This window comes from Neospora caninum, chromosome X, assembly GCF_000208865.1.
Source record: "Neospora caninum Liverpool complete genome, chromosome X".
Lineage (NCBI taxonomy): Eukaryota > Apicomplexa > Conoidasida > Eucoccidiorida > Sarcocystidae > Neospora > Neospora caninum.
The window spans coordinates 2,351,878-2,378,586 of record NC_018396.1 but is presented as its reverse complement, the minus strand read 5'-3'; the positions used below and the strand labels follow the sequence as shown (position 1 = coordinate 2,378,586).

At 51.7% G+C, this 26,709-nt stretch overlaps 3 protein-coding genes across 3 annotated transcripts; 1 reads left to right on the top strand and 2 right to left on the bottom strand.

The window, feature by feature from the left end:
- Positions 1 to 259: 259 nt before the first annotated feature.
- Positions 260 to 12,498, bottom strand: NCLIV_047670 (putative myosin heavy chain; the record flags this gene model as incomplete). Its single annotated transcript, XM_003884318.1, has 15 exons — positions 260 to 365; positions 938 to 1,098; positions 1,316 to 1,437; positions 2,376 to 2,797; positions 3,444 to 3,557; positions 4,177 to 4,382; positions 4,912 to 5,217; positions 5,762 to 5,978; positions 6,778 to 6,980; positions 7,388 to 8,152; positions 8,734 to 9,025; positions 9,562 to 9,889; positions 10,718 to 10,857; positions 11,515 to 11,681; positions 12,454 to 12,498. The coding sequence occupies 15 exons, from the start codon at positions 12,496 to 12,498 to the stop codon at positions 260 to 262; spliced, it is 3,594 nt and encodes a 1,197-aa protein (XP_003884367.1).
- A 4,277-nt stretch (positions 12,499 to 16,775) lies between these two features.
- NCLIV_047660 (hypothetical protein) lies at positions 16,776 to 18,737 on the top strand (the record flags this gene model as incomplete). The annotated part of the gene is made up of 2 exons (XM_003884317.1): positions 16,776 to 17,082; positions 17,611 to 18,737. 2 exons carry the CDS (start codon positions 16,776 to 16,778, stop codon positions 18,735 to 18,737), a joined length of 1,434 nt encoding a protein of 477 aa, XP_003884366.1.
- Positions 18,738 to 19,697: 960 nt separating this feature from the next.
- Positions 19,698 to 25,191, bottom strand: NCLIV_047650 (putative nnucleoredoxin; the record flags this gene model as incomplete). Its single annotated transcript, XM_003884316.1, has 8 exons — positions 19,698 to 19,766; positions 21,619 to 21,720; positions 22,165 to 22,234; positions 22,620 to 22,780; positions 23,241 to 23,350; positions 23,969 to 24,053; positions 24,512 to 24,590; positions 25,079 to 25,191. The coding sequence occupies 8 exons, from the start codon at positions 25,189 to 25,191 to the stop codon at positions 19,698 to 19,700; spliced, it is 789 nt and encodes a 262-aa protein (XP_003884365.1).
- Positions 25,192 to 26,709: the final 1,518 nt, after the last annotated feature.

Sequence of the window (26,709 nt, the reverse complement as noted above, 5' to 3'; positions counted from 1 at the left end):
GGCGCGCTGGTGTCATGGAAACACCCAAAAGCGGGTGTATACTGTGTACATACGATTACCACAATATGATCTACATGGCGACACACATCCATACTGCCTAACCTATTCCGTTCGTGGCAAGGACATTCCCGCATGAATATCCGTGTATAGACACAAAAAAGCCTGATCAACACTACATGTTTTACGTATATATATATATATATATGAATTTGTAGAGGTGCGCGCCGGCAATCGGATCATGGAGAGGACGGGCGTTCGTTTACCTCAGGAGTTGAATCTCCGTTTGCTGATCTCGCCTTGTCGCCTCAGCTTCAGCCATGAGCCTCTCCTGCTGGCGAGCAGTTTCGGCGGCAAGCTGTTCGATCCTGCATGCATCAGACGACGCGATCGTCTCGCGAGGATGGGGATGCCGAGAAAGCAAAGCTATGCACGGCTCGGCCCCAACGTCTACAGCCCCGTGTCAATCTGCCGGATCACTGGAGATGCCATTCGGTGTAATCGCGAGCTCGCCACGACTCGTGACGGCTGCTTGAGACGCAGCGCCAAAACGACATGGCTTCCGCTTTACAGCCCCATTCCGGACTGCGAAAACGAACAGCGAGAGGGAACGAAAGGGCTCGGGAGAGGCAGAACCGGCGGGGACAAGGGAGCGAGAGGGACAGTGACGAGAGAGAAACGGAGGAGAAAAATGAGGCTGAAGAACAAAAAGTGCAGACAAAATAACGCGAGGAATGGAGGGGGAGAGGCTCTGCGAGTGTGACCGTCACGCTGGGGCATCATGCGCAAGCGAGAGAAGGTAGCCTGTTTCGCGCAAGCAGCAAGATGACAAAAAAGTCCAGACAACTTCTCCGAAAGCACACAAGACCACTGCCTTTTTCCCTGGTTTCCGTGGGTTTTCTTCTGCGGATACGACTGCCTCATCTTCCCCAGAGCGCACCGCGAATTCAAGAGGCGTCTGCTCTCAACTTCGCGAGTTTCCAGCTCCTCTCGGTGCCTCAACTGGAGAGCCTGCATCTCGCTCTGGAATTTGCGGGCTGACTGCTTCATCAGGTTGGCTGAGTTCGTTTTATTCGCCTCGAGCAGCACTTCGCACTCCTTCTACAAGGGAAAGAGAAAGTCAAGTTGCAACACAGTTTTTTCTAATGTGTGTAAGCGAAAGGAGACCTTTTCCTAAATATAGGAGCGACTCCGACGCATGCGAATTGCACGCCTGCAGAACAACGAGAGGTGGATGCACGTGGAACCTTTCGCACTCGGGCTTTCCATGTAGAGCGTCTCTTTGTGTCTAGGAATTCGTCCCAGGCGTTGCGTTTACCTTGGTGTTGCGACATTTCCTCTCGAGCTCCAAGGCGAGTGCTTGCATGTCCTCATTCTTCTGCCTCTCGGTCAACAAAGCCCGCTGGTTTGCTGTCGCCTTTGCCTCCAGTCGAGCGTTCTCTTCACACAGAAAATACAAGGTCAGAAACAAGCGCTCTTTGCGGTATAGTTTCCACCGAGCAACCCGGTTCGCACTGCGTGGCGGCGCACTGTCGGTCTTTCCACGTGTATCTCCACCTTCCCAACCATCTGCTCGATGTAAGTTTTTATACAGGCTGTTGAGGCACGGCGTGAGTCTCGCCTTTTCTGGCGCGCTGTGAACGTTTGGAAAGGGACGGAGGGGGCCGCTACAGACTCATTCCGTGAAGCCTCTGGCCTCGTGTCTTTTCCCGAACGCCGAGGCTGCCCTCAAAGCGGCAAAACGACCGCTTTACGTTTCACCAGAGGAACTCGATAGTCTTCAGCTACGCTTTATACGGTATGCCGTCGGGTGAACGACGCGCGTTAAAAGATGGCCCACATTCCTACTTTTCAGCCGAAGGTCTGTCAAAAGTGCACCCGAAAAGGATGTTCACGCATTTTGAAAATATATGCATATGTATATATATACACGTATATATATATATATATATATGTAAATGTATATATATATATATATATAGATATATATATATATATGTAAAAGTATATATATATAAATGTACATATATATATATATATATATATATGTATAAATGTATATATAAATGTATATATATATATATATGTATATCTATATCTATCTGTAGGCTGGACAGCATTCAACCGCACTTGAAATGCAACGCGTTTTTGCCGACATGCATTTTCTCTTTCCGCAGGTGTCTAGGCATGTTCTTCAGCTGGAAACACGAGGAAACGGGGTCTCGGTATGCGGTTCCAGATCTGGTAACTACAGGTTCGGTTATTTTGGGTGTTGCCGCATGCGCGTTTTCCGTCAAATATCGCGGGAAAGTCTTCTCACGTTTTGCTACTGACCCGAGACATGCGTCGCACCCCAGTGCCATGATTCCCCTTTTTACCGGTCTTGAGAGAATCGAGCTCTCTCTCGTAGCTTTTTAGGCGTTCCTCGATTTCCATGCGTTCCTTGCAGATATTCACGAGCTCGTTTTCTCGCATTCCCAATCGCGAATGGATCTCGGATTTGGAATCCGCGATTGCAGCGAGTTCTTGCTCGAGACCCTCCGTCCTCTTTGTGAGGACCGTCTTCTCTTTCAGTGCTTCATCGAGCGCCTGTTCGAGAGTTCGTAGCTTCTCTTGCATTTGCGTCTTCGATGCGGTGTACATGCACAATTCTTGTTCACTCGCGAGAAGCTTTTCATTCGCTAGGGCCAGTGCGATATCCAGTTTTGCACCTTCTTTCTCCTTTGCTCGAAGCCGCTCCTCAAAACTCGTGCGCATCCTCTGCTCCGCAAGCTTCTCCTGTTTCATTTGCGCTGCCTCGCTGCACAGACGGTGAAAACGCATTTATGAGGCGCCGGAAACGAACCTGAGAAATCCGCCAAAACGTTGGTATCTACCAGACAAACGCCCAAAGTGCCAGGACACTGGCCAGGGCCTTTCAACCCTGAAACCCACTCTGTTTCGACAAAATGGCCGACGAGCTCTATCTGCATATATGTATTTGCCTATATACGTATATATATACATATACTTATACCGTGAGTCCATCTCGCAATCAACCTCTCTATCCAGCTTTGCATCCGTGGATGGGTCTAGACCTGTCTCGATGTATATACATATATGCAGAAAAATAGAGAGTGTGTTGTGTCCCGCTATAGAGCTTTGTACCAGCTTTCTTGTTGTGCGCCGCTTTTAGTGAGAATGCCGGCATTGTCGCCCGCACTTGCCAGGATAGCCTCGAAAATACGTCCACGTAATACGTGAGGTCAAGAGGTTTCGTAACAGAAAGACGCCCCAAGCAACGAAATAGCCTTCGATAAAAATGGGCCAGGTGCTTATGCCTGTGATTGTCATTCCTAAGAGGATCGCGGCGATGCGTGTGTCGGCGGCGCTCTCAGGTGTTCTTTTAGAATTTAGGCACAAAGCGAGGCGTGATGAGCGAGTATAAGGAAGAAAGCTATGCTTACGCCTGCGCTGTCTTCACCTTCTCATCGGCGCTGCAATTGAACAAAGCAGGGGGTGTAGCAATCGCAAAATGCATGTTGTGGGGGGCAGAAGCGAGAAATCTGTTGTTGTACTTTCTGGAAAGACGACAGAGTCCGGGAAACGAGAAGGCGACATCTCCGCAGCCGGCGTTTCAGCCCCACACAACGCGCCAAAAACGCCAGAACAGAAAGGGGAGCAAGCCAGGCTCTTGGTTTCGAGTACAGAACCCGCGCTTTCCTATTTTCAACTGAGAGCGCCTCTAGTCAATCTTCAAGGGAGAACAGCACACAGACTTCCGGCGGAGGCATCCTTGCAGGCATGTGGAATCCAAACCTCGTCGGCCGAGTATCCTCCTGTCTCCTGGAGACGTACCTTTCCGCAAGCCCATTTTTCATGGTCAAATATGTACCTTATATTCGAATAAACAGATACATTAAAGATATGTCTTGCAAGCTCAGATGCAACAAAACACGTCCTGTTTCCTGCCTCCGTGGAACGGTAAACCTCTGTTTGTCGTGGCCATGCAGGTTCGTTTTCTGTGTGGGTGTACACACATCGAGATAGCCATGCATGTGAGTCTCCACACGGAGATTTGTAGGCATACAGACTGATGTATGGTTGTGTAGAAAGCCTCGACAGCGGTGTGAAGCCGTGTCCGTTTCGCGTTTCACTCGAACCGTAGCACCCTCTGGAAGAAGGTAAGCGAAGACTTACACAGACGCAATTTTGTCAACAGCCCTCGCGCACGCTTCATCTACAGCATCGCTGAGAAGCGCATGCACCATTCGGACTGCTGAGGGCGACATTCTTTGCGAGACACAAATTTCTTCTTGATCTCTCTCTCTGACTGGAAGGTGCTCGACGACTGAGGACCAGATGACCTTCAAGTTGTCTTTGTAAATCATCGCCTCCTCTGCACGCTGGGAAACAACTCGAGGACAGAGAAGACATCGGCACAAGCCTTCAGCGAAATGTAGTCTACAGAAATGTGTAAATCCGTCTACTTGTCTACCTCGGCGTTCCCCCATAGCCTTTCGTGAGCATGATTTCAGCCATCTCTCCTTTCTTACGTCTCCATCGATCTAAGTCTATGTCGCTAACCATCCAAATACGTATATCGCTATTTCTCCTGAAACTAGTGTAAATCCTGCATAAATGTAGTTGACTTGCTGCCTCTTCGTATACACGTATAGATTTGATGGGCGTTCAGTGCCGTTTATATATGCCTCTGTATGCATATAGCTTTCGGTACATCCAAGGATGAAAAATGAAGTTGCGGACGATGTTCTTCCTACAGACCGGGGCTGCAGGCGTCTTCTTTCGCTCTTTCTGAGGCATCCCGAAGGCCTGCATCCGCTGAAACCGAACCCTTTGCGTTGGAAAACGGAGCTGCTGGGTGATCCGTTTCTGTTCCAGGAGACGGGTAGATTGATCTACCCCCAGACTCACCGCGCGGATCTCTTCTTGCAGCAAACTGATGTCGTTCCCACGCTCCCTCAACTGTTGCGTGCATGTGACGACCTCGCTCTCGAGGCCAGCAACACGGCTTTCAAGTGTATCGCAGTTTTCCAGGAGCGCAGAGCACCTTCGTTTGAGGCTCTGTGCCTCGCTGTCGAGGCGATCGCGGTCTTCTTTCAGCGAATTCCTCTCGACAACAAGATTCTGGGTCTGCTGTTTGTTGTCACTCACACTGCGCTCCAAAACGGCGACGCGTTGACGCAGCAGGCCTGCGTCTCTCGCTTTCTCCGAACTTTCCTGCAAAAAGGCAAATACGCATGGGGAAGGTATTTAAGAAGACACCGTTTTCGGTCAGACACACAAAGATATACTTTCGGCAGCCTCCACAGCGCTAGCATGTAGTCAGGTAGAGGAAGGCTTCGTATCACAGGATCGAGCGTTGTGCGAGGCAGTGGATACCAAACTTCGCTGATGGGAATGAATACACATACGGAGACACACGGGCAGGAAGATAGGTTGCTGCATGTGCGTGCGTTTGTGTGTGCCTTTCTCTTTGTACATGGGTATACATACATACGCGTCCGAACGTATGTGCACGTGCATCTTACACGTCTATATAAATCAGGGTACGTACGTCCGTGTGTATCTGCATGTATAGACCTGCAGTGAACCCAGAACGTGGGTGACCATGCAAACGTGAAAAAAGCATGGGTTTTCGTGTATCTTTGTGCATTTACGCCTCAAAAACAGTGCAGCTGTGAGAGACGCAAAGCTTTTGAGGTAAGACCTGAGACACACAAAACCGTTTCTGCGGTGTCTGTAAAGCGATCGTGGGTCTCACCAACAGCTTGCATTTTTCCACTTGCAGCGCGTCCTTCAGCTTCTCGATGTTACCCGTCGATTCTTCCAGCTTCGAAGCTAACAATTTACACTGCTTCACGAGACCCCGATTCTGATTCGTCAAGGTGACGATCATCGTCTGCATGCGCTTGAGGTCGGCTGCAGCCTTGCGCCGCTGCATCTCCGTCGCCTCAGACTCCGACTTTCGGATTTCTTCACTAAGCGTCCAAAAGATAAATCACAGTCGAGAAAACACACGTGGGGCTCCATGGACAACGCACGTGATGAGGGACCTCTGGAAGAATTTCTTCGCAGAACGGCATCTGGCTTCGCGAAAGAAACCTCTGCAATCCCTGCCTAAAACCGGGAAACGTTCGCCTCAGAAAATTAAATATTTTTAGGTCCTCTGCAGGATGAGAGCGAACTTTCTCGGGAGCGACGGCACGCGCTTTCCCAGGCTTTCCCAGGCCTGGGTCTGACGAAGTCAACTCGCAGGCACCGAGCCGGGACGTTTAAACACCACGCTTGCCTACTGATACACCTTCCTGGGTTAGCATGTGCCGCTCTCCTCAGTTTTCCAGCGCGTCCAGTTGTGTTCCAAGTTCTTTTTAACATCCAACAAAAACTCCTTTACTTAACGCTCTCTCTGGGACACAATCTTTCCAGGTTATCACCGCTCCCCTTGGGCGACGAGAGTACCAACTCTTGCTACGCTAGGCAGCCGACCTTTTTTGTCTTTCGGAGAGTTGCTATACGTTTTCCTCTCTACTGGACTACAGCCGACTCGTCTGTAGCTGGTGTACGACACGTGCATTTCTTCCTTGTGTCACGACACGCCTCTCCCCTGCGAGTTAGCTCTTTTTATTGCCGACACACGGTCTGTGGTCTTGTCTCCTGCCATGAGAGCGGTTCCTTTCGATTGGTTTCTCTTTCGCCTCTTCTCCCCTGCCGGTCTTCCCATGCCTTTACAGCGCTTTTCAGCCCGCGTTCCGCCCTTCTCTGTGCAGGCCGACGCACCGCGCGTCTTCCAGTTTCCGCCGCAGATCGAAGTCCTTCTCTTCTTCCTTCTCCCTCAGCTTCGCGGTCAACTCCCGGTGAAAGTCTTCGTTCACGCGCTCGACCTCGAAACGGTGGCTGCTCACAAGTTCCTCGCACCTTCGTTTCAGCTCCGAAACGGAGGCCCGCAACTCGGCAATCACGCTCTCCTTCTGCTCGGACTCCTGCGGGCGAATGCCAAGACAGGCAGCCCTTTCTGGTACCACCCGCATGCACTAGACCCATTCATGCATCCGACTCATCCCAATACAGTGTACGCATTCGGACACGCGGACTGGCTTACGACGTAGGCGTATGAAGACACGGCGGCGCTCTCGAAACTGCAAATCTTTAAAACTTTGGACAGCGGCGTCCAGTAACATGAACAGCGCATAAAATGCGTATACGTATAAGTGACGATATGCATTCACGTCCAACTGCAAATATGCCCATCGTAGAGAGACACAGAGGTATCTGATACAGGTTCACACTCCGGCGGTCTCCGAGACTAAGCTGAGACGTAATCTTGTTTCACTTCGTGCCTCGCGTCGGCGTCTCCCCTCTTCTTTTTTTTCCACGCTGGGGTCTCTACCTGCACGGTCGCGTCAAGTTGCACTTGTTTCTTCTCTGCCGTCTCTCTGGCCCTCTGCAGTTCCTGCTGTTTTATCTCGATGTCGTGGTCTTTCTGGCGCATGTCGGTTTCCCAGTCGCGTTTTTGTTGCTCCAGGAGCTTCCGGAGGTGACCCGTCTCCTTTTCTTTCAGGTCGTTCGCGTGTCTGAGGCTCTCAACCTCTTGCTGGTGTTTCAGAAGTTCCTGCTCGGTCTCCGTTTTCTGGTGATCCAAACGTTTCCGCAGCTGCTGAACTTCGCCGTCTTTTATTTCGAGCGCTGCGCGATGCGTCTCGATCGCTTGTGCGCGCTCCTGGAGCAGCGCGTCAACTTGGGTCTTTTGGTGATCCAGAGCCTTGCGCATGCAAAGCAGTTCGCCCTCCCGGACTTCGTGGTCGGTCCGAAGGCACTCGAGTTCCTGATTTAGTTGCTGGTTGAGCGCCTTCACCGCGTTCAACTCCTTCCGCGTTTCGTCCAGCGCCGTCTCCTTCACTGCGCACTCTGCACGAGCTGCACGGGCTTCCTGTGTCAGTTGCTGGAGATGGACATCTAGATGAGTCTTCTCGTGTTCCGCGACAGATCGGAGTTGTTGCAGTTCGCAGTCCTTCACGTCAACCTGGCACTTGAGTTCTTCGACAGTTCGCGTCTTCTCCTGGAGATGCTTGTCCAACTGTTCGGTGCGCTGCTTCCCTCGGCGCAACTCGTTTATCAACTTCTGCCGTTGATCGCGGTACTGAGAAATTCGAAGCTGAGAGGAAGCGCACATGGCGCATGCACACAAGGCGTCAGTTCTGTGCAGTGAAGCAGCTACGCAGGCGGAAAGGCCTCACTACGTACACGCAGGCCTGCGTATGCAGGCACATAAGTCTGTGGGCGGCGGATCAGCATCACTGCGGTGAATCGGCCTTTGAAAAAACCATTACCGAATCCACTATCGTCAATATACATACGTAGACCTGAATATTCCGTACAGACTAACACCAGGAAGGAGACTACCAAAGTGAAAAGCATGATATTCGCACAGCTTTATACAAATGTTGGTTTTTCGAATACACACTGGAAAAAGGATTCTCCTCACTGCATTCATTCCTCGAGCTGTGCGCTGAGGCGCCCGTATGTGGACGCTCGTCGCAGCGAAGTGCTGCGCGACTTCGTTTTCAACTCCCCCCGGTCCTCGCCAGCAAAAAACCGACACCATATATATGTGTGTCTCTAGAACTGTTCCTGTCTACTGTGCGTTTCCACTTTTACACGTTCGACAGACGCATGGCCTACTGACTCAGAAACCTGGGGGCGTCTGCTGAGGCACCTGTCGGCGTGAGTGTTTACCGTGGCAATGCTCATCTTTTTATCCATCATCTGAACGATCTCTTGATGCTTCTTCGCCTCGCGGTCCATGTAGTCTTCTAGCCTTGTCTCCAGCTGCTGGCTTCGCAAGTCTATCGCTGTCCTGCGCTTTTCACTCTCCTCTAGACAGGTTTTTGTGTCGGCTAAATCGCATTTCAGCTGAGAAACCTGACTTTCGAGACCTCGCGATTTCTCCTCTAGAGCCGCCTCCTTCGCGCTCGCCTTCAACAGATCCTCATGGAACTGACTAGACTCTTCCATCGCTTGCTCGTAGCTGCACATCGAAGAGAAAAGAGAAAAGGAGTTCAGAAACTTCACACGGGAAGGCAGTGTGAGGGAGAAAGGAAAGCGAGAAAGGAACTGAAAAAAAGGAAGCCCACGGAAAGGGTTCCCTTTCCGTGGGCTGAAGATCGAAACCACACTCTACCGACTGTTCCTGAGGCGAGAAAACCGACGAAAGTGACTGATCAAGTTTAGTAGTTACTGCGCGTCGAACCAGATTTTGTGCCTTCCGCTGTGAACCAGTGAAGAAAAACTGGAGCGGAGCAAGACGAAGACACGATCTGTTTCCCTTTCTCTTCTTTGTATCGACAAGGAATATCCATATCCACTACCGAGATAAATCCATGTATGTGTTGACGATATGCCTCTGTGTTTTCTTTTAAGCGTGTACATATATAAATGCATCGGTACATGTGTACAAATGCAGAGAAGTGTAGACAAGCAATTCCTCATGAAAATGGACAGAGAGAGAGACGTGAAATGAGAGAATCCTTACATACGAGGATGTTTATGCCTGAATCGCCTTACCGCTTTTTGTAGTGTTCGCAGTCTTTCGAGAGTCGTGCGATCTCTGCTCCTTGGTGTGCTGAGGTTGCCTGGAGTTCGTGGACCTCTCGCATGATTGTTCGCAAACCGACATTGTTGCTCCCCACGATCCTTTCGATGGATTTGTTCGCTTGAATGTCCTTCTCCTCTAATTCCCTCCGCAAATGTTCCTCGCTTGCTTCCAAGGCCGCTACGCGTCGAATGTAGCTGTTGATTTCCTTTTCTTTGTACCGAACGACGGTCTCTTCGATCACGTCTTTCAGTCGCTGATTCGCAAGTTTCCCGTAGCCCGAAGCGGCCTGCAGCGCGGCTAACCACACGGTCGCAGAGAGGCAGAAAAACTGGAAAGGATGAGGTTCTCTGGAGCGCCGGAGGAGCCTCGGTCTCTCTGCCTCCTGTCTTCTCGCGGTTCGAGGTCATCTGTGCGCAACACGAGTTTACGCCTTTCTGGGGTGTTCGAACAGCGACAGGAGCCGAGCGGAACGCAAAAGATCCCGTTCTACGATTCCGCTTTCCAATACCTCGGATCCTTGTCTCCAGGGGCGTGTCATCAAGATAGGAGGGAAAAAAAGGCAAACAATTGAGCAAACGGACGAACTTGCTGTGTTTCAGAGTTCTTCTCTGCCATCTGTGCAGCTGGGCACTTTTGCGTCAGACTCTCTTTGCACTGGAAACACACAGAACTGTCTCCGAGCTTCCCCGTCTCTCGAATTCTGGCTGTCCCTCCCCTTCACTTTCCCGAGGGTTACATGTCTTCACAGGCGTAAAGAGGCTCTTGGCCGTCACGGCCAAGGCGACAGTGTCTAAGAGGATGCTGCCGCGAGTTCCGTTTCAGTCCGAATCTGTGTTTGGCGCCATCGGAAGAAGCACTGGAAGCCGTGGGCCATGTCGCCTGTGGATGAACTCTCTTTCGTGTGCGGTGTTCTCGGAGAATCGCGTCCCGCCTGTCTGTTACAGACCCTCTGGCTTTCAGGCATGAGGATAACATGCGGATGAGAGACGGCGCACCGACACCCCTGAGGTCCTGTAGCTTTCTATCCGAGAGCTGGCGAACACGAGTTTCCTGTTTACTTCTTTCGGGGCCACCTGGCCTGTCCAACTGCACGTCCCTGAAGGCGTCGAATGAATCCCAGCTTACTAAGGGCTTCATCGCCGACGATGTCTCCGCAAACGGAACGGATTTTGTCGGCAAACCCCTGGAGTCTCTCATCGCAAAGGCGCTGGATACGCCAGAGTTGATCCTGGCAAATTGCACAAACAGTTTCGACGAGGTGCGCGCTGATTAAAAAGTCGCCGACAACAGAACCGTCTTAGTCCTGCTACCGAGGCAGCCTCTTAAATGAAAGAGGCGTTTCAGGGGAACCACAATTAGGGAACCTCGGCCAAGTTGCCTGTCCAAAAGAGCAGCGAAGCACCGCTCGGAACAATGGCAAGCGAGGCGCCGCGTTGACAACGCGGGGACGGAGCGAGACAGGTTCCATACACAGGTGAAGGAAAAGCATTTCGAGAGGAGGCGGGCCTCCACAAAACGAAATGGGGCGGAAACGAAATGAGTCGTGAAACAGCAGCAAACGCGAACGTTCAGCGAGGTACCGAGTGAAAGGCAACGAGTGCCGTACTGTGGTAAGGGTAACGGAAGCAGGCAGTAGTGTGCAACCATGAAGGCACTGTCGAGATATAGGAGCGGAGTTTCTGGCACGAAGGGTGAAAGGAACAAGGACTAGCGTTGAAATGCAGCACGAACGCATCACGGCAAATCTCCACACAGGCGCTTTCGGTATCGTTCAAAATGAGTCCGATGGCTCTTCTCTCTTCTGCAGTGACTGTCGCCTGTCTGGGACTGTTCCTTTGGTCCCACTCCCTTTGCCTTCACCTTCGTCTCCCCATTCCGCTCCTTTTCGCCTTTTCTCTCTCGCGTTTGGGCCCTCGCCTCACCTTCTGATTCTGACGCAGTTCGGCGAGCGCTGCAGCTGGGTTCCCCAGTGACGCGCCGGCGCATCCTTGCGGGCTCGTCGGATCCCCTCCAGTCCTCCCGGGCGAAGCGTACCTGCAACCCTGAGCGGCGAGGCAAAGGAACAATTTTCGCAGGCGACTGAAGCAGTCTGCGAGCGCCAGGCAAATACACACGTTCTGTTTGCCGAGATGGACAGATAGAGATACTATCATGGGTACACCGGCGACACACTGCAGTTCCCGCGGGGTTAAAGCGATTCATCTCGGATGCCAAGTGCGGCGTCTCCTCACAAAAACAGAAGGGAAATCTTCACCGAGAGTGCTGTGTGCTTTGCCGTAGAGACAGGTGTTAAACCGCCTCGAGATGTTTCTTAAGTTGGGGGCAGAGCTATGACTGGCCTCGGGTGTTTCCCATAGGCGCGCACATGTATTTTTGCGTAACTGTTTCCGAACAGATGTTTCTAGACACCGAAGCGGTTACGGACGGGCAGAGACAAACGAGGGGGACGGTGTAGAAAGACCTGGGGCTTGTCAAAAAGCTCCGTTTTTTGTGGAGACAACCGGACTGTTGGAAGGTCGAGAACAAGGCAGATCAGGATTGAAGCAGTGTAGAGCAGGACCAGTGAGGGTTCCGAATTTTCCTCGTGTTTTCAACCCTGCGAACAAACGGCAACTGCTTCCGAGTTCTGGAGAGTTCTGGAGAGGGACTGCCCTAAACTGAAAGCATTTCTTCCTTCTGCGACCGGCCTGTAGCTTGCTCAGCGAGGCTAACATCGACAGGCTGCGCCCGAATGCCGCACGCGACAACGGTCATTTGTTTTTCCTTCGGTTTCTGTTACTCCAGGCGTACAATCGTGGCGTCGCGTGATGCGTTTCCCGCACCAGGGGAGGTCGAGGTGCGTTTCAGCATGACTTCCTTACCGCGAGAATGGACTGAAGATCCTGGGTGCTGTCATTTCTCAGCATCGTCCCCTCTGTCGGAACGAGAGTTTCGCGCCTCCAGGTGTCTTTTGTTCCTCGCGTGACGCCTCTTGTAGGCCGCTGGTTTCGTGAAAAGACGTGTGCTTCACCTTCCGTTTTCTCTCTGCTGGTGCACTTCCCGTCGTGGTCCGTTTGCTTGTGTTGCGACGCCGGCGCGAGTACGCTTGCTATTCTTCGTCGTCCCCTCCCTACATGGCTGTTCGCTCTCGCCGCTTCGCCGTTCCTGCGCTTGTTTCTTTCTTCGCCTGTTCTTGAGACAACGTCTCCGTTGTCTCGCCTGTCCTAAGGACCAGGCGGCGTCTCATTCTCCCAGAACAACCCCATTCACCAAACGGTTGCGCTGTTGTTGTGTCGGCTAGCGCTCGTCCCGATCTCGGCTCCCTCCCGTTCAGCAACGGTTCACACTGAGGGGGAAACGCACAGTCGGGGAGCGGAAAACTCTCGGGCACCCTCTAGACTTCAGGGAGTGCTTAAAGTTTTGAGTGATAAACGCGGAAAAGCAACCTCTCAGTCACTTTACGTGTGCGACAGTGTTATTTCTTGAGGTCTGGGCACGGTGCTCAGTTGACTCCGCGGAAAGAAGCGAGAATCCGTTAAGCCTTTTTGCCGGAGAGAGATTACTGTTGCGCCTACGGCTATGCATGGACGTTGACGAATAGATGTAGAATCTTACAGTTTCTTTCTGTCCTCCACAGATGGACAGGAACACATGCGTATGGAGAAATATAGATATATGTGCTGGGGTATATAAATGTCATGTGTGAGTAGGCTCAAATTTCTGTGGCTGATGAGAGATCTTCTCTCTCAGCGGAAATCCCATTCGATCGCAGAGAGTACCACCCTGCTGACTACACAAATCGGACGGTGGGCAGTTTCCTGGAACGCGATGTACACGCTTCTTCTCCTCTGGAGCCGTTTCAGACGTTTTTGCGCAGATAGACTTTTTTCGCACACGTCCATCTCCGAATCGCAAGCTTAAGTTGTTACAAGCGCAGGCCTTCCAAAAACTCAGAGAGAATCAAACGGGGGGGCTTCGCTCGGATACCTTAATTTGTGCTACGTTTCTTTCTCTTTAGAAAGATGGAGCGATCCAAAGAGGTTTTGCATATATGCACGCGTAAGCAGTTACCCCAGTGCTTGTACATCGTATTTGGTATAAAGTACAGAGTGTTGCCGTGTGAAGCACAGAATGAAGAAGTAGACGGGGTCTCTCTGGGACTGGTCTGTTTGTTCCTGCTTCACAAACTCCTTCGTGGAGTTGGTTCTCTATAGATGTGTCAGACACTCTCAGATTGGGAAATCACTAAGCAAGTTCGCCGATAGAGCAGCATTTGAGGGAAAAAACGAGACGCGTGTTCTGCCTTGACTAGAAAGCCACATCGCAGAAAAAAAGCGAAATCTGGGGCCGGATGTGTCGTAAATGCATGCCGCAAAACCGCCTGCTCCGATTTTCAGTTTTCGGGCTTTTGTGTCGTAAAGTTTTTGCGGGGCTCCAAAGAAGGCGTTGGGGTTGTGGGGCGACACCACAAAGGACAGCCTTCTCTTAAAAGAATGCTGCGCTTATTCCCTCCGTTTCGGTCACACAATCCATCTCGCGAAGACAGGGTCAACAGATTCGACAGAGTCGCCACATATTGAACGCCACACGGAAAGAGCAGGACAGACTCCCGGGACATACACGTCCAACGACGCCGGCGGTATCTCGGTGGCAATTCGTCGATCTTTCTGCAAACTGGTGTAGGCTCGTTGGAGTCAAGCATCTTCATCCACGGGCGCAAAATCCGTTTTTTTCGCCGACGATACGACAGCACGTCCGACTGTGAATCTCGTCGGTTTGGTCATGACTTACAGTCGGAGTTTTTGATCTTTTTCCTCAACTTGAATCCAATACGGAAACCGCCACTCGCGCCTGCAGATTTGTCCTTAGGTTGATGCTCCTTGCTGCAACGCTTGAAAGCGGTGCCCCTAAGGGTAACTTTGGACGTCCTGTGCCACAGCTTGCACAGGCGCATTCGTGAGCTTACCTTGAATCTCGCAACATACTCTGAAATCCGCTTGTAAACAGAAGAATAACTATGTACATACATATATACATGTCCAGCCACAAAGGACAAAGCACGGGGCTATTTGGACCACCGTGGATTGACGTACAGCTCATCATGAAGAGGAAAAACGAACATGTCGCCCTCTAGATCTACGCATAAACGCCTGCGAATGTGTAGAGGTGTACGGGCATAGACACCCATTAGAAAAGAGCAGTTGCAGCGTGGAAAGGAAGTAAGGTGTTGCAGGCTCACCGTTCAAACACCATTTTCCACTTTTGCACAACACTGCGCTGTTCAAGCGGATACAGCGCTTCTAGCAGGCAGAGTTTGCTAAAACGCAGCGCACTGGCCCATCAAAAAGCGCCATTGCCGTGTAGACCAACTTCGTTCGACTAAGATGACCAAAACTGCACAGCGAAACGCTGTGCGGACTCCCGCCTGACCTCAGGCGAAGTCGCTCGACCAAAGGGGAATGCCGGTTTTGGACCACTGTCATTCAGTGTGGCAGCGTCGAACTGTTCGATACGCGAGGATCTTCGGATTTCTGTTGCGACGCCTGGGGCAGTGCTGCTCCCCGCTCACTGGCACGTGTGGCCGATTGTGTTCTTTCCTCCACTTTTTCTATCAGCCCTTGACTCTACGAAAACCGGATCCACTAAAGAAGGAGAGAAACCAGCTTCACACAGGCCAAAGATTCTCTTTTTGGGACAGACAAGGCCTCGGAAACACCGGTGCCAACTGTTCCACAGAGAGATCTGCCTTAAAATGTAACGGCTGCGATGCGTTGCCAACACAGTCATTGGAGGAGTCACCGCAGCATGGGGAGCACGGGGAATGCTTGCAAACTCTACGCTAAATAAAAGATGGTCCAAAAAACGAGACGATCCGTCCTTTGCAGGTGTTTCACTGTGTTTTCGACTGTGCAAACTTGAGAACGGATTTGAAAACAGATAGGCAGTGGATAGAGAACGGAATCCCCGGCGAAAACCGTGCTGGCGTTTTGCCGGGTTTAGAAACGCGCGAAAGAACACTGGGCACGAATGGACTTGATTGCTATCGGGGACCGACACAATCTGAACTGTTTCCAAGTCTTCTAAGATCAACGCGGAGAGGCGATGCAGATAAGCCTGACGCGCGCAGCCCATCTCAAAAAAAAAACACGAAATCAAAATGTGCAGGAGTCTGAGGGCAGTGCCTCTCTTGGAAGGAGGAAAATGAAGAAAAGTGGGGCGACGGTAAAACTGGGGTCCGGGTCTCCGCATCCTTCTTTGGACCTTGGTATTGATACAAAAACCTCAGTGGGTCCAGTATTTTTCACCTACTCGCCCTACGCCTACGCCTCCAGCTTCAGTTAACCTTATATACACGTACCCTCCTCTACGTCTATTGGAACATACCGATGTGGATACCTCCATAGATTCAGCTGGATATGGGTGTGTATCTATGCGTAAGTCCATCTTTGTTAACGCGGTAATTGGGGATCTACACACTCGACGAAGGGGAAGGAAACACACAGTTTCTCCCACTTGCCACGTTTCAGAGTGCAACGAAGAAATCTACAAATAGGTAGTTTTAGCTTGTCCCCCCCTGTGTCTCGAAAGTACATCAGGTTTCCGTATCGTACGCTTTTTTTCCCGCAGGCTCTTCTTCCAAGGCTCATGTTTCGTTCTTCAAACGCGTTCCTTTCTTCTTGGAAAACAGTAAAAACTTCTTCCCACGTGAACAACCCTGAAAGCTCGAGGAGTCTCCTTTCCCTCACAGCGACAAGCGCAGTTTTGCTGTTTGAAGAAAAGGGGGCTCCGTGGAGAGCGAGAGCGGCCTCACGGGAACGAGACGGGAAGAGCGCGCTCTCGCATGCAGTTCCCCTGGTCCCCGCCGCCAACCAGAAAAGTCTCCGTCGACGTTTCATCGTCCTTCCTCGCGCGTTTTCGTCTTCTTTGTCTGCTTTGAGTTCAGGGCCTGCTTCAAATTTTGTTTTTTCCGTCGTTTCCTCTTGGCGTGTCCATTGGGCTTGGCTTTGTGTTGGCTCTGAGCTCTGTCTCACTCTCCCGCGACGCTCTGTGGGGTGTCTCAGCAGCTCTACTTCGTGTGGACCCATTTTCTTTCTTTTTCTCGTGTCTGTCTCTGTATCCGCTCCGCTCGGTCGCGAGTCGTTTTCCGTCTGTACTGCTTTTGTCCGGTCGCCCCAGTTTTTCCCGCGCAAGGTTCTCTCCCAGAATGGCGGAACAGAGTAAAGTGAAGGACCTCACGCTCAGCGCCTTTGGGCGCAAAGAGATCGAGTTGGCGGAAGGCGAGATGCCGGGTCTCATGGCGTTGCGAGAGGAATTTGGAGCCTCTCAGCCACTGAAGGGCGCGAAAATCAGCGGGTCTCTCCACATGACCGTTCAGACCGCAGTTTTGATCGAAACGCTGAAGGCCCTCGGCGCCGAGCTCCGCTGGTGCTCCTGCAATATCTTCTCGACGCAAGACCACGCAGCCGCTGCAATTGTCAAGAGCAACTCCGCCTCCGTTTTCGCCTGGAAGGGTGAGCTCTCAAGGAACACAAATCCCTCAACGTAGCAGTGCACATTCATGGACGCTTTTGCCGCAATGCTGCTCTCTTTTGACGTATGCTGCACGCTACCATGTTTTTTCACTCGGTGAGCTTTCTGACTTGGCTGTTTTTTTGTGGGCTTGTGCCAGCGATGAGCGCGGTCTTCGCTCTTTACCCAAAAACGTAGAGTGTGTGTATATGTGTGGATGTTTAGATGGATCGGTCTCTCTACCTTCGAGTCGAGAGCATCGTGGATATGTATTTCTCTCTCGCTTCGTGTAAAGATGCACCCGTGTGGGTTGTTCTGTCTCGGCATTTGTGTCCATCTGGATCTTCACACGTGTGTGCATCGACACCGCAACCTGGCGTGGCGTATATTTCGTTGATGTTCACGCCCCTCGAGGCTGTCTCCACTCTCCTCTGCGCGTTCTCTCCCTGGATCTGTGTCCGCACACACGCGGTTCCCTGTTTTTTTACCGCGCGACACCGCGCCTTTTCTTCTCGCCCGTTTTTCTCCAGGTGAGACCCTCGAGGAGTACTGGTGGTGCACTGTGATGGCTCTTACGTGGCCCGACGCGGCGGGCCCCGATTTGCTCGTGGACGACGGCGGCGACGCGACGCTGCTGATCCACGAGGGGGTGAAGGCCGAGAAGGAGTTTGCGCGGTCCGGCGCGCTCCCAGATCCCGCGTCCACCGACAACGCGGAGATGAAAGTGGTGTTCAAGCTCTTGGCCGACGGCATCCAGAAGGAGCCGCAAAAGTGGACGCGCCTGGCGGCGAACCTGAAGGGTGTATCTGAGGAGACCACCACGGGGGTTCACCGCCTGCTGCTCATGGCGAAGAAGAAGGAACTGCTCTTCCCTGCGATCAACGTGAACGACTGCGTGACCAAGAGCAAGTTCGACAATGTGTACGGCTGCAGGCACTCGCTGCCGGACGGAATCATGCGCGCGACTGACGTGATGCTCGGTGGAAAGCGCGTGGTGATTTGCGGCTTCGGAGACGTTGGTAAAGGCTGCGCGGCCGCGATGAAGGGCGCTGGAGCGCGCGTCGTCGTGACGGAAGTCGACCCAATCTGCGCGCTGCAGGCCGCGATGGAGGGCTACAGCGTCGTCACGCTCGAGAGCCAGCTAGCCGTCGGCGACATCTTCATTTCCGCGACCGGAAACAAGGACATCATCACGGCGAAGCACATGAGTCAGATGAAGAACAACGCGATCGTCGGCAACATTGGTCACTTTGACAACGAAGTCGACATGGCCGGCCTGACGAGCTGGCCGGGAATCAAAAAGATCAACATAAAGCCGCAAGTCGACCGGTTCGTCTTCCCCGAAGACGATCACGGCGTCATCGTGCTCGCCGAGGGCCGCCTCCTGAACCTCGGCTGCGCGACGGGTCACCCCTCCTTCGTCATGTCGTGCTCCTTCACGAACCAAACGCTCGCGCAGATCGATTTGTGGGACAACGTGGCCACGAAGAGGTACCAGAACGACGTCTACCTTCTCCCCAAGGAACTGGACGAAAAAGTCGCGCGCCTCCACCTCCGCTCTCTCGGCTGCGAACTCACCACGCTGTCCCAGGAACAAGCTGCGTACATTGGAATCAAACCGGAGGGCCCTTACAAATCCGCCTCGTATCGCTACTAAACTGCGCGGTGTACGCGACTGTGTTGCTCGGTGCGTCTTGCCGGGAGAAAACGAGGCTAGTCCTCCGTGCTCGCGTACGTAAACGTGTGCATGGAGTTGTATAAAATTCTTTGTGGGATGCTCCGCGGGAGAGGATCGACGCGAACAGGTGGTGGCTGCGAGGGCGCATACTGGAGCGGTCTTTCGCCGGCGCTTTTTTTGAAAACGGGGGATCTTCCGGAATGTTTGTGAGAGAAGGGGAGAAAGAGCTGAAAGAGAAACGGCGGATCCTGAAGCCTCCTCTCTCAGAGGAGCAACATAGAGCAGGGTTCTTCTCAATTCCCCGCGCACGCCACAACGCCCGCTTCCAAATGCGCCTCGTTCCCGGTGTACAGGCACCTCGGCTTATATATATATATATATATATATGCATCGACACATCTCTGCACTTATAGTTTTACACATTCATGTCGCATAAATCAGTGTCTATGCGGATATGGAGTTGTGTGCACATGTAGGTGCTTGAATCTGCAGTGGCGTGTGCTTGCTTGCACATCAGTGTTGAAAGAGTTAGAAACCGACAGGGAACTGGAATATCAAAACCTTTCAGCTCGCCGTCTGGACACGGTTCAGCCGAGAACCCCCGAAAGCGCTACACACCTGACCTCTGTGTCTTCAGGGGCTTTGAAATTCCTTGCCTTCTAGGTGGAGAGAGTCCACACCGGACATTCGGATACATATGCACACCCGCTCACATGAGAAGAAAACTTTTGCGATCGTCTTCTCAAACGCCGGCAATCGAATCTCTATACAGTCGACATAGATAGCTCTTTTACCTCTACCTCTATACTGCTCTTTGTATGTATCTACGACCTATCCATAGTAACTGTTTATATTTGGACCTGATTTATGTCTGCTTAAATGGTGCCCCATCAGACATCCACGGTGCATGCGCACATGTGTTGAGCCGCTAGAGCAATTCTAAGAGCCTTCAACCGCTTTCTTCTCGAGAACATTACTGTCAGGATGCTTATCGGCAGCCTTTTCGCACTGCAAAACGAGATCGACAACAAAGGCTGCAACCTTAGAGGCTCAAGACGGGACTTCGCGGTCAATCCTAAGACGAAAATTGCGTTGTTTCGGACGCGGGAACTTCTTCCCCTTTTTGCCCTTTCTCCAGATGTCGAGAACCAGATAGAAAATTTCTGCCTTCGCACGTGGCTTCCGTATCCGTGGAAGAGGAAGACACCCGAGCTCCGCCTCTGTGTTGGGCGCGTCCGATAGTCTCACCTTGGGCGCGAGGCGCCGAGACAGCGGAAGCGATCTTTTCCCCACCAAACTGGAGACGAGCGCTTCCACGAGGGCCTCAACAGGTCCAGCACATAAATTTCATGATCCATATCCACTCGCGGTGTACAGATGCCCGTGCCAACGCAGATACTCAGTCTGTGAGTGCACACATTCACCTCTACAAAATCTTGGCGCATGTGGAGTTGTAGGTTTCTGTCGGTGTTCATATGTGCACTGAATTTTATCCCTCTCTCTCATTGGAGTTCTACGTGACGGGTTTCCCTACGGGGGGAGGGGGGGGGGTTGATTTTACACTCTCACATTGTCTTCTTTCGAGGTCTGAAGAAAGCGAGAGCCATCGAAGGCTGCTTCACATTTCGCTTCGCTCTTTGGACCTGGGAATAAAACAAGAGCGGTGGTCGCGTGTGTCGCCTGCGTCTGATCTTTTCTCTCGCGTTTTCCTTATCGCGTGGGTGTACCTTCACCCTTTTCTTTCCAAGCGGGGTGAAGAAAAAAAAACGCGCACGCGCCGCGTTTTCCCGACCTGTGTCCCAGATCGCCGCTTCGTCTCACTTCGCGCCGCCGTGTCCCTCGTGACGAGCGGGACGCGAAAAAAGGGACACACATCTCAGGCGTTGAGACACTGTCTCTGCCTAGACTTGCCGCTCCCGTGTTCTCAAAGAGTTTGGCATCGTGGTCCCACAGATCTGCGCGGGTCGGAAAGAAAAGCCGAGAGGCAGAAACACTCGACTTCTCGAATCTCCGTGGGCTGTTCTTTTCTCTCCTGTCATTCACTTCTCCCTGTGTTTTTTGGCACAGCCTCCTTCCCTCTCAAAGCTTCGCATGCTCGCCGAAAAGAGCGGAAGGCGAACACCGCACTCCAGCTCCTCCTTTCTCGGATTTCCTAGAGTGTATCTCCGTCCTCGACACGAGCAGCTTTCAGAGATGGCGACAACAGAGAGAGGCGCATGCAGTGACCTCTCTCCCTCTCGCGAATCCTCTCTTGCTGCTCTTTGTGCCGTCTCAAAAACCTGAAGAAGTACGGTACGCGTTTCCCTTTCTGAACTGCGAGAGATTCCCCAAACCAGGATCTTCTCTGGACATTCCAGCGACGACACCGTCTTGACCTGCGTTGTTCTTGCTGTCCGCTGCGCCTCTCACACTCTGTCTCCGAGACGACGCACACCTGCACTGTCTCTCCCTCCTGGCAGTGAAAATATGGAAGTTGCCTAGGACAAACTCAACAACAGTGAGCTCACTACGTCGCGCACGTCCTGCCAGACAGAGAAGGCAAAGCAGAAAAACGGAGACAGCGAATTGGAACGTAAAGCCCCCAAGCAGGTGACTGGGAGGCGCACGCAAAAAACGCGCGGAAACGAGATCTGAAATCCGTCCGGACGAGAACCGGTGCGAGGCGAAAACGAAGATCCCTTTTCGAGGAATGTCGGAAAAGGAAACGCAGAAAATTCAAGGTTCCTCTCCACCGAGGACATCCCTCACGATAGCGGAGGAGCTCGGAGGGAGACGAGGCACTCGGAGTCTTACTCAGTGCCCTAGGTACTAGAACTTCTCTGTTTATTCGATTTGAGTTATACAGTTCTGGATCGCCTACTCTCAACTTTGCGGTGTCTGGACACTCGCTGCATTTGTACGCATCCGGCGTCTCTTGGAAACCCGCGAGTTTCAGGATTTTAATAAAATTTCGATTCCCGAGCTGCAGAAAAAAGGAAACGCGCCACGAAGTGAAAGACCGAGGCACCTCGACAGGCCAATCCTAACAAGAAACGACAGGCGCGATCTCCATGTCGCTCAACAACCGATTAGTGATCCCCAGGAGGGTGCGTAGAAGCGCATGCAACTACGAGCAAACAGGCAGAACAACCCAGAAGGCCGTGCAGAAAATCCCGCATGCAGACGTGAGTATAACATGGACGAACAGTTTTCACCTGAAAATGCAGAACGTGGATATGAGCAGATGCAAGGAGGGGTGGGCTCTGACGCACACCCGCCGCTGAACAAGAACGGCGGCTGCGTTCAAGAAAAGGGAAAGCAGAGAGATTGGAAAGCACGCGAAAGGAAAGGAAAGCGACCGGCACATTTCGTGCACAACGAGGAGTCGAGCGGGTAACGAAAGCATTGGAATGAAAAGCCTCCTTACCCGCGCTTGAACTGAAGCATTGTTTTTCTTCAACGACAAATATTTCGGATCTCCAGGGTTGTTCAGGATGCTGAAAAGGCAACATTTTAAAGAGCAAAACGTGAGTCTGCAAACGTGAATGAGCACTGAAAAGCCCCGCCGCCTTTCCCTCCGAACCATCCCACACGAAATCCTGCTTCTACTATGCCCGGCACCAAAAGGTAATATAAACATACCTGGATACCCCTACATGCATGCAGAGAGTCATTTATTCATACATATATATGCAATATATATATATATATATATATATATATATATATATAAGCAGACTTGCCGGTATACGAGTGGATCAGTGTGCTGTTGTGCACATCGTTCTCTCAGCAAAAGAACGTCGGCATCTGACTTTCTCTCTCATGACATGTATATTTTGGTAGACAGGGCCGTGCATGCAGACGCTCCGTTGCCCAGCTCACTTGTTGACGATTTTGACGACTGTGGAGTAGCCGGTCACTTTCGCGTCCTCGCTGAGGGCTGCGTCGCTGCTGATCGCGTCAATGACGCCTTCCAGAGTGAGACCTTTGACCTCCGCATCGACGTTGTCAGGTAAACTGTACACGAACGCTGCGTCAAACACCTGCAGAAAACAAAAACATCCGAAGCACCACACGAGAATGTCGAGATCAACAAGCACACTAAAAGGTATACGCATCCATATATATACATATATGCATGTGGAAGCGTATCCATATATATATATATATATATATAGACACAGTACGAATCTCTAGCTCCACCTGCACATTTGTATATGCACGTTTCTTGACATATCCATGTTTGCCTAGAGAACGATTGGGGCGCGCACGTCTGTGAATAGATGTGATGCACAGACGTAGGTAGATAGGTAAAGGTCATTTAGATGTTTTTGTAGAGGTGTGGAAGTAAGCAGATTGTTGTGTCTGTGCAAGCGGGGAAGACACCGGGCTCTGGATCAGGGGTGACGCCTTCCCAAAGTTTTCCGCTTCCCAGTCGTCACGCGGCACAAGAAGGGGAAAACGATTCGAGCGAGAAAATGAGGGGTTTTGCGTTTCGCATACTTTTTGGCGGCCATTCCGATCGACCAGAGCCCCTTTACTGTCAACGAGAATGAGAGTGGGGATGCCTTGGACGGTGTACATCTGCGAGAGCGAGGCTTTTCGTGCGCGATCTGCATGCACATGTGGGCCGATATGCAAACGAAAGGGCGCATGGCTTCGGTGTACGTACACTCAAAAAGAACCACCTGCACAGCGTGTGGTCACGCCGAGGAGGACCAGGCGCGTGAGGTGCGCTGGCTCTGCGAAGAAAGGCGAGGAACACGACTGGTGAGGGCAGAGTCCCCCAAAAACAGCAAAAAAAAAGCTCACAGACACGGAAGACAAACGCTTGAAAAAAGCAAAGTGAAAGACCGAGTGGGAGCCTTAAACGAGAAACGTGACACTTCACGTATCTGCATATATGATTGTCTTTCTGCATCTATCTCTTTGCAGTTAATCAAGAGCTACTGCGTTCTTCTCTCAATCAATCTGCGTCTCTCTCAGTCTCTATCATAACTAAGTGTATTTATCTCTGCCTGTCTGTGCATTTCCAAGTGTCCGCACATCCATATCCACGACTCCTCATCTACCTCGAATGCTATCAGATGTGTGTTTATAGGCTCCTCTAACTTATGGGCATGTGCATCCACATCTATCTCCATCTCGAGTGCACCGCTATATCTGTCTCCTCGGTGTCAGCCCTTTTGTGATCTGTTTTCGTCGTCCCAGATCTCCGCTGTTTACTGTACCATCAAAGGGAAGCGACAGCCAAGGCATGGACGCGAAATATTCATCGAAGGAAGCTCTGTCGTGGTCAGAGCTGACAAAGACAACCTGCCGAAAAGGGTGAGCAAGAAAGCGAGAGAAGACGAGGTGTACCTTCACATTCCAGGCAGGGAAAGGCGACGCCGCCGAGAGGAAATGCACAGCGTGCGGGGAGAGGCAATTCCCAACAGCAAAGCAATCGTAGACAAAGATCTCCAGGGCGAGCGGTGGACTGCATCCCAAGACACAACTGGACACTTGTGCACGAGCATCTCCTTTCTTACTAGGGAAATGTCAAGCGTATAAACTGATGCCCATTCCTATGCCACATGATAACGAAGGCAAAACATGCTGCGGAGCCCAGACGGAAAGGATGAATCAAACATGAGCGAAACGCCGTTCTCGGTGATACCGCTGGGGTGTATGGACAGCCAGAGGTATAAGCCGATGTGTCGGAACTCTCCACGTGCCTGCCTCTTCAGAAGCAACACGAAGAAAACACCTCCTAACACATCGCTGCTCCTCACCTCGAAAGCTTTATTCATATTCTTCAACTCCTGATATCTCCTCGCCAGCATCGGTGTGAACTGCCGACACGGAGGACACCTGGAAGAAGCCAAGCATACGCACCGATATTTTTATAGTTATCTATTCATGTGGCTGATCTCTCCGAAAACTCACAGGTTTTCACTAGGATGTAACGGCAGGCCCCTCTGGCACATACCCCCGACATACACACGCACGCAGGTGAGAGAAGGCCTCTCTCTATGTCGCAGCGTCAGTGTCTCGTGCGTTTTCCCTTTGCGTCCTTATACCACTCTCTCTTCATATATGTCCAGATATATGTGAATATATATAGACAGATCGAGACACGTTGATATAGAGTGACATATGCAATATATACACACCTGTGGATTGAGCGATATACATGCATACGTGTACATACACCTATGCACGTGCAGGTGTGACTGGTTTTAGGGCGTTGTGTAGCGGTATTCTTGAAGTATGCATGCATGTGTGGAAGCGGCGGCACGCTTTCGACTGATTGTGTCGAGGCGGGAGAGGAAGCATTTAAATTTTCTTTTGCAGCTGACCAGTGGGCGCTGAAGTAGATGCCAATGACTCCCGAGTCGAGCGAGGCAGTTTGCACGACGCGGTCGCCTTTCCCGATCAACGTCGGTCCCAACAGCCTTTCGAGCGCTGCCATTTTCGAGGGAAATACGGGAGAAAAGACACAGAATGGGCAGGATGAAACGGCGAAAGATGCAGCGGACAGACGAGAAAAGGCGGGCGGACCGAGACAGCGAAGATAAAGATGAAGGGCTGGAGCCGGTAGAGAAAACGACGGAAAAAAAGATGAAAATGGGGAAACGAAGAAGAAAGGGGAAAACAGAAAAGAAGAAAAAGGATAAGAGTAACGGGAAAATAGGGACACAGGAGAAAAGGAAGCAGCAAAGCAAAAGGGAGCGGACGGAGTCGGAGATAGTCCGTTTCCAGCTCTTCGGCTGTTCGGTGCGGATTACGAGGAGATGGAAATGAAATGAGAGAAGACAAGAGCGTTCGTTCCTTCTCTCTTTGTATTTTGAGGGCTTGGGAGAAAGAAGGAAGTGGTTTCTCGCCGAAAGGCTGATCCCTCCTCGTCGGTTGTCTTCCTTGTTCCCGGCATGTCTTCTACGCTGAACAGGTGCGCATGCTCGTTTTCGATTATCGCAGGACGGTCGCAGAAACACGAGAACACATGTCCGCAGTTCCGTTTCACCATCTATTCCTGTAAAAAGACTAACACAGACGAAGAAACGTATGCTCGCGTAGTGTTTTGCGTGCATACATAGAAGTATGAAAGAAGATGGCAAAGATATGGTCGGACAGATGGACAATCTCGCTGGAGGGCGTCAAGCTGTACGTACACTCAAGCAAGGTGACAACACCCGTGCCACCAGAGACAGCCATGAAAAGCATTCACCGACAGAAGAAAATGGGAGCTCCTGTCGCTGGAGCCCGCTCAAGGTACATTGAGGTCCTTACGGTATCCCCACGCGTCTGTTCGTAAAGGCCGGCGCAGCTGTCGTTCGAAACCGCACATTGTCGATGGACAGATGCGCTGAATCACGGCAACGCAGTACCTGTGACGCGACCGCTACTTCATGGAAGAAGACACTGTTACCTAAAGCTTTTCAAACAGGATCTCGTGCACGGACAGGCTCCATGCATGATTAGTCTGTTGTTGATCGGCATGCCCTGACGGGGCGCTGCCGGCTGCCGCCTCGACAGGTCTGTCGTCTCGTCTCGGTGGTATTCGGCAGGCTAGGCTTTTCTCGGAAGACTACAAAGAGCTAGCTGTCAAACGCGCCACCTTTGAGCATGCGTGTGCGACACACTGCGAAAGGAAAGATTGTCTGTGGCACGTTTTGTGCGGCAGTGTGTCCACGGCACCAGCGTCAGGAACAGCAGCTGCAGTCGTGTAGCTCCTTCCGCCATTCGCTGATTGTGTCTACCACGGGTAATTAGAACAGAATCTCAAGTTCTTTGCCTGGAGGTTTGTCACGTTCCGTACAGTTGTAGGTGGTGCCTGTACAGAATTCTTTGGGAGTGCTCTCGAGTGAACCGATTTGTGTTTCCCCGTCAGGGAGCCGAACACAAGAGGAGAATGAGGCTCTTTCGGAGCAGCTTTCTGGAGCGAACGAGGCATTCGTCGCTTGCAGCTAGAACGGCTGTTCGGCACTCA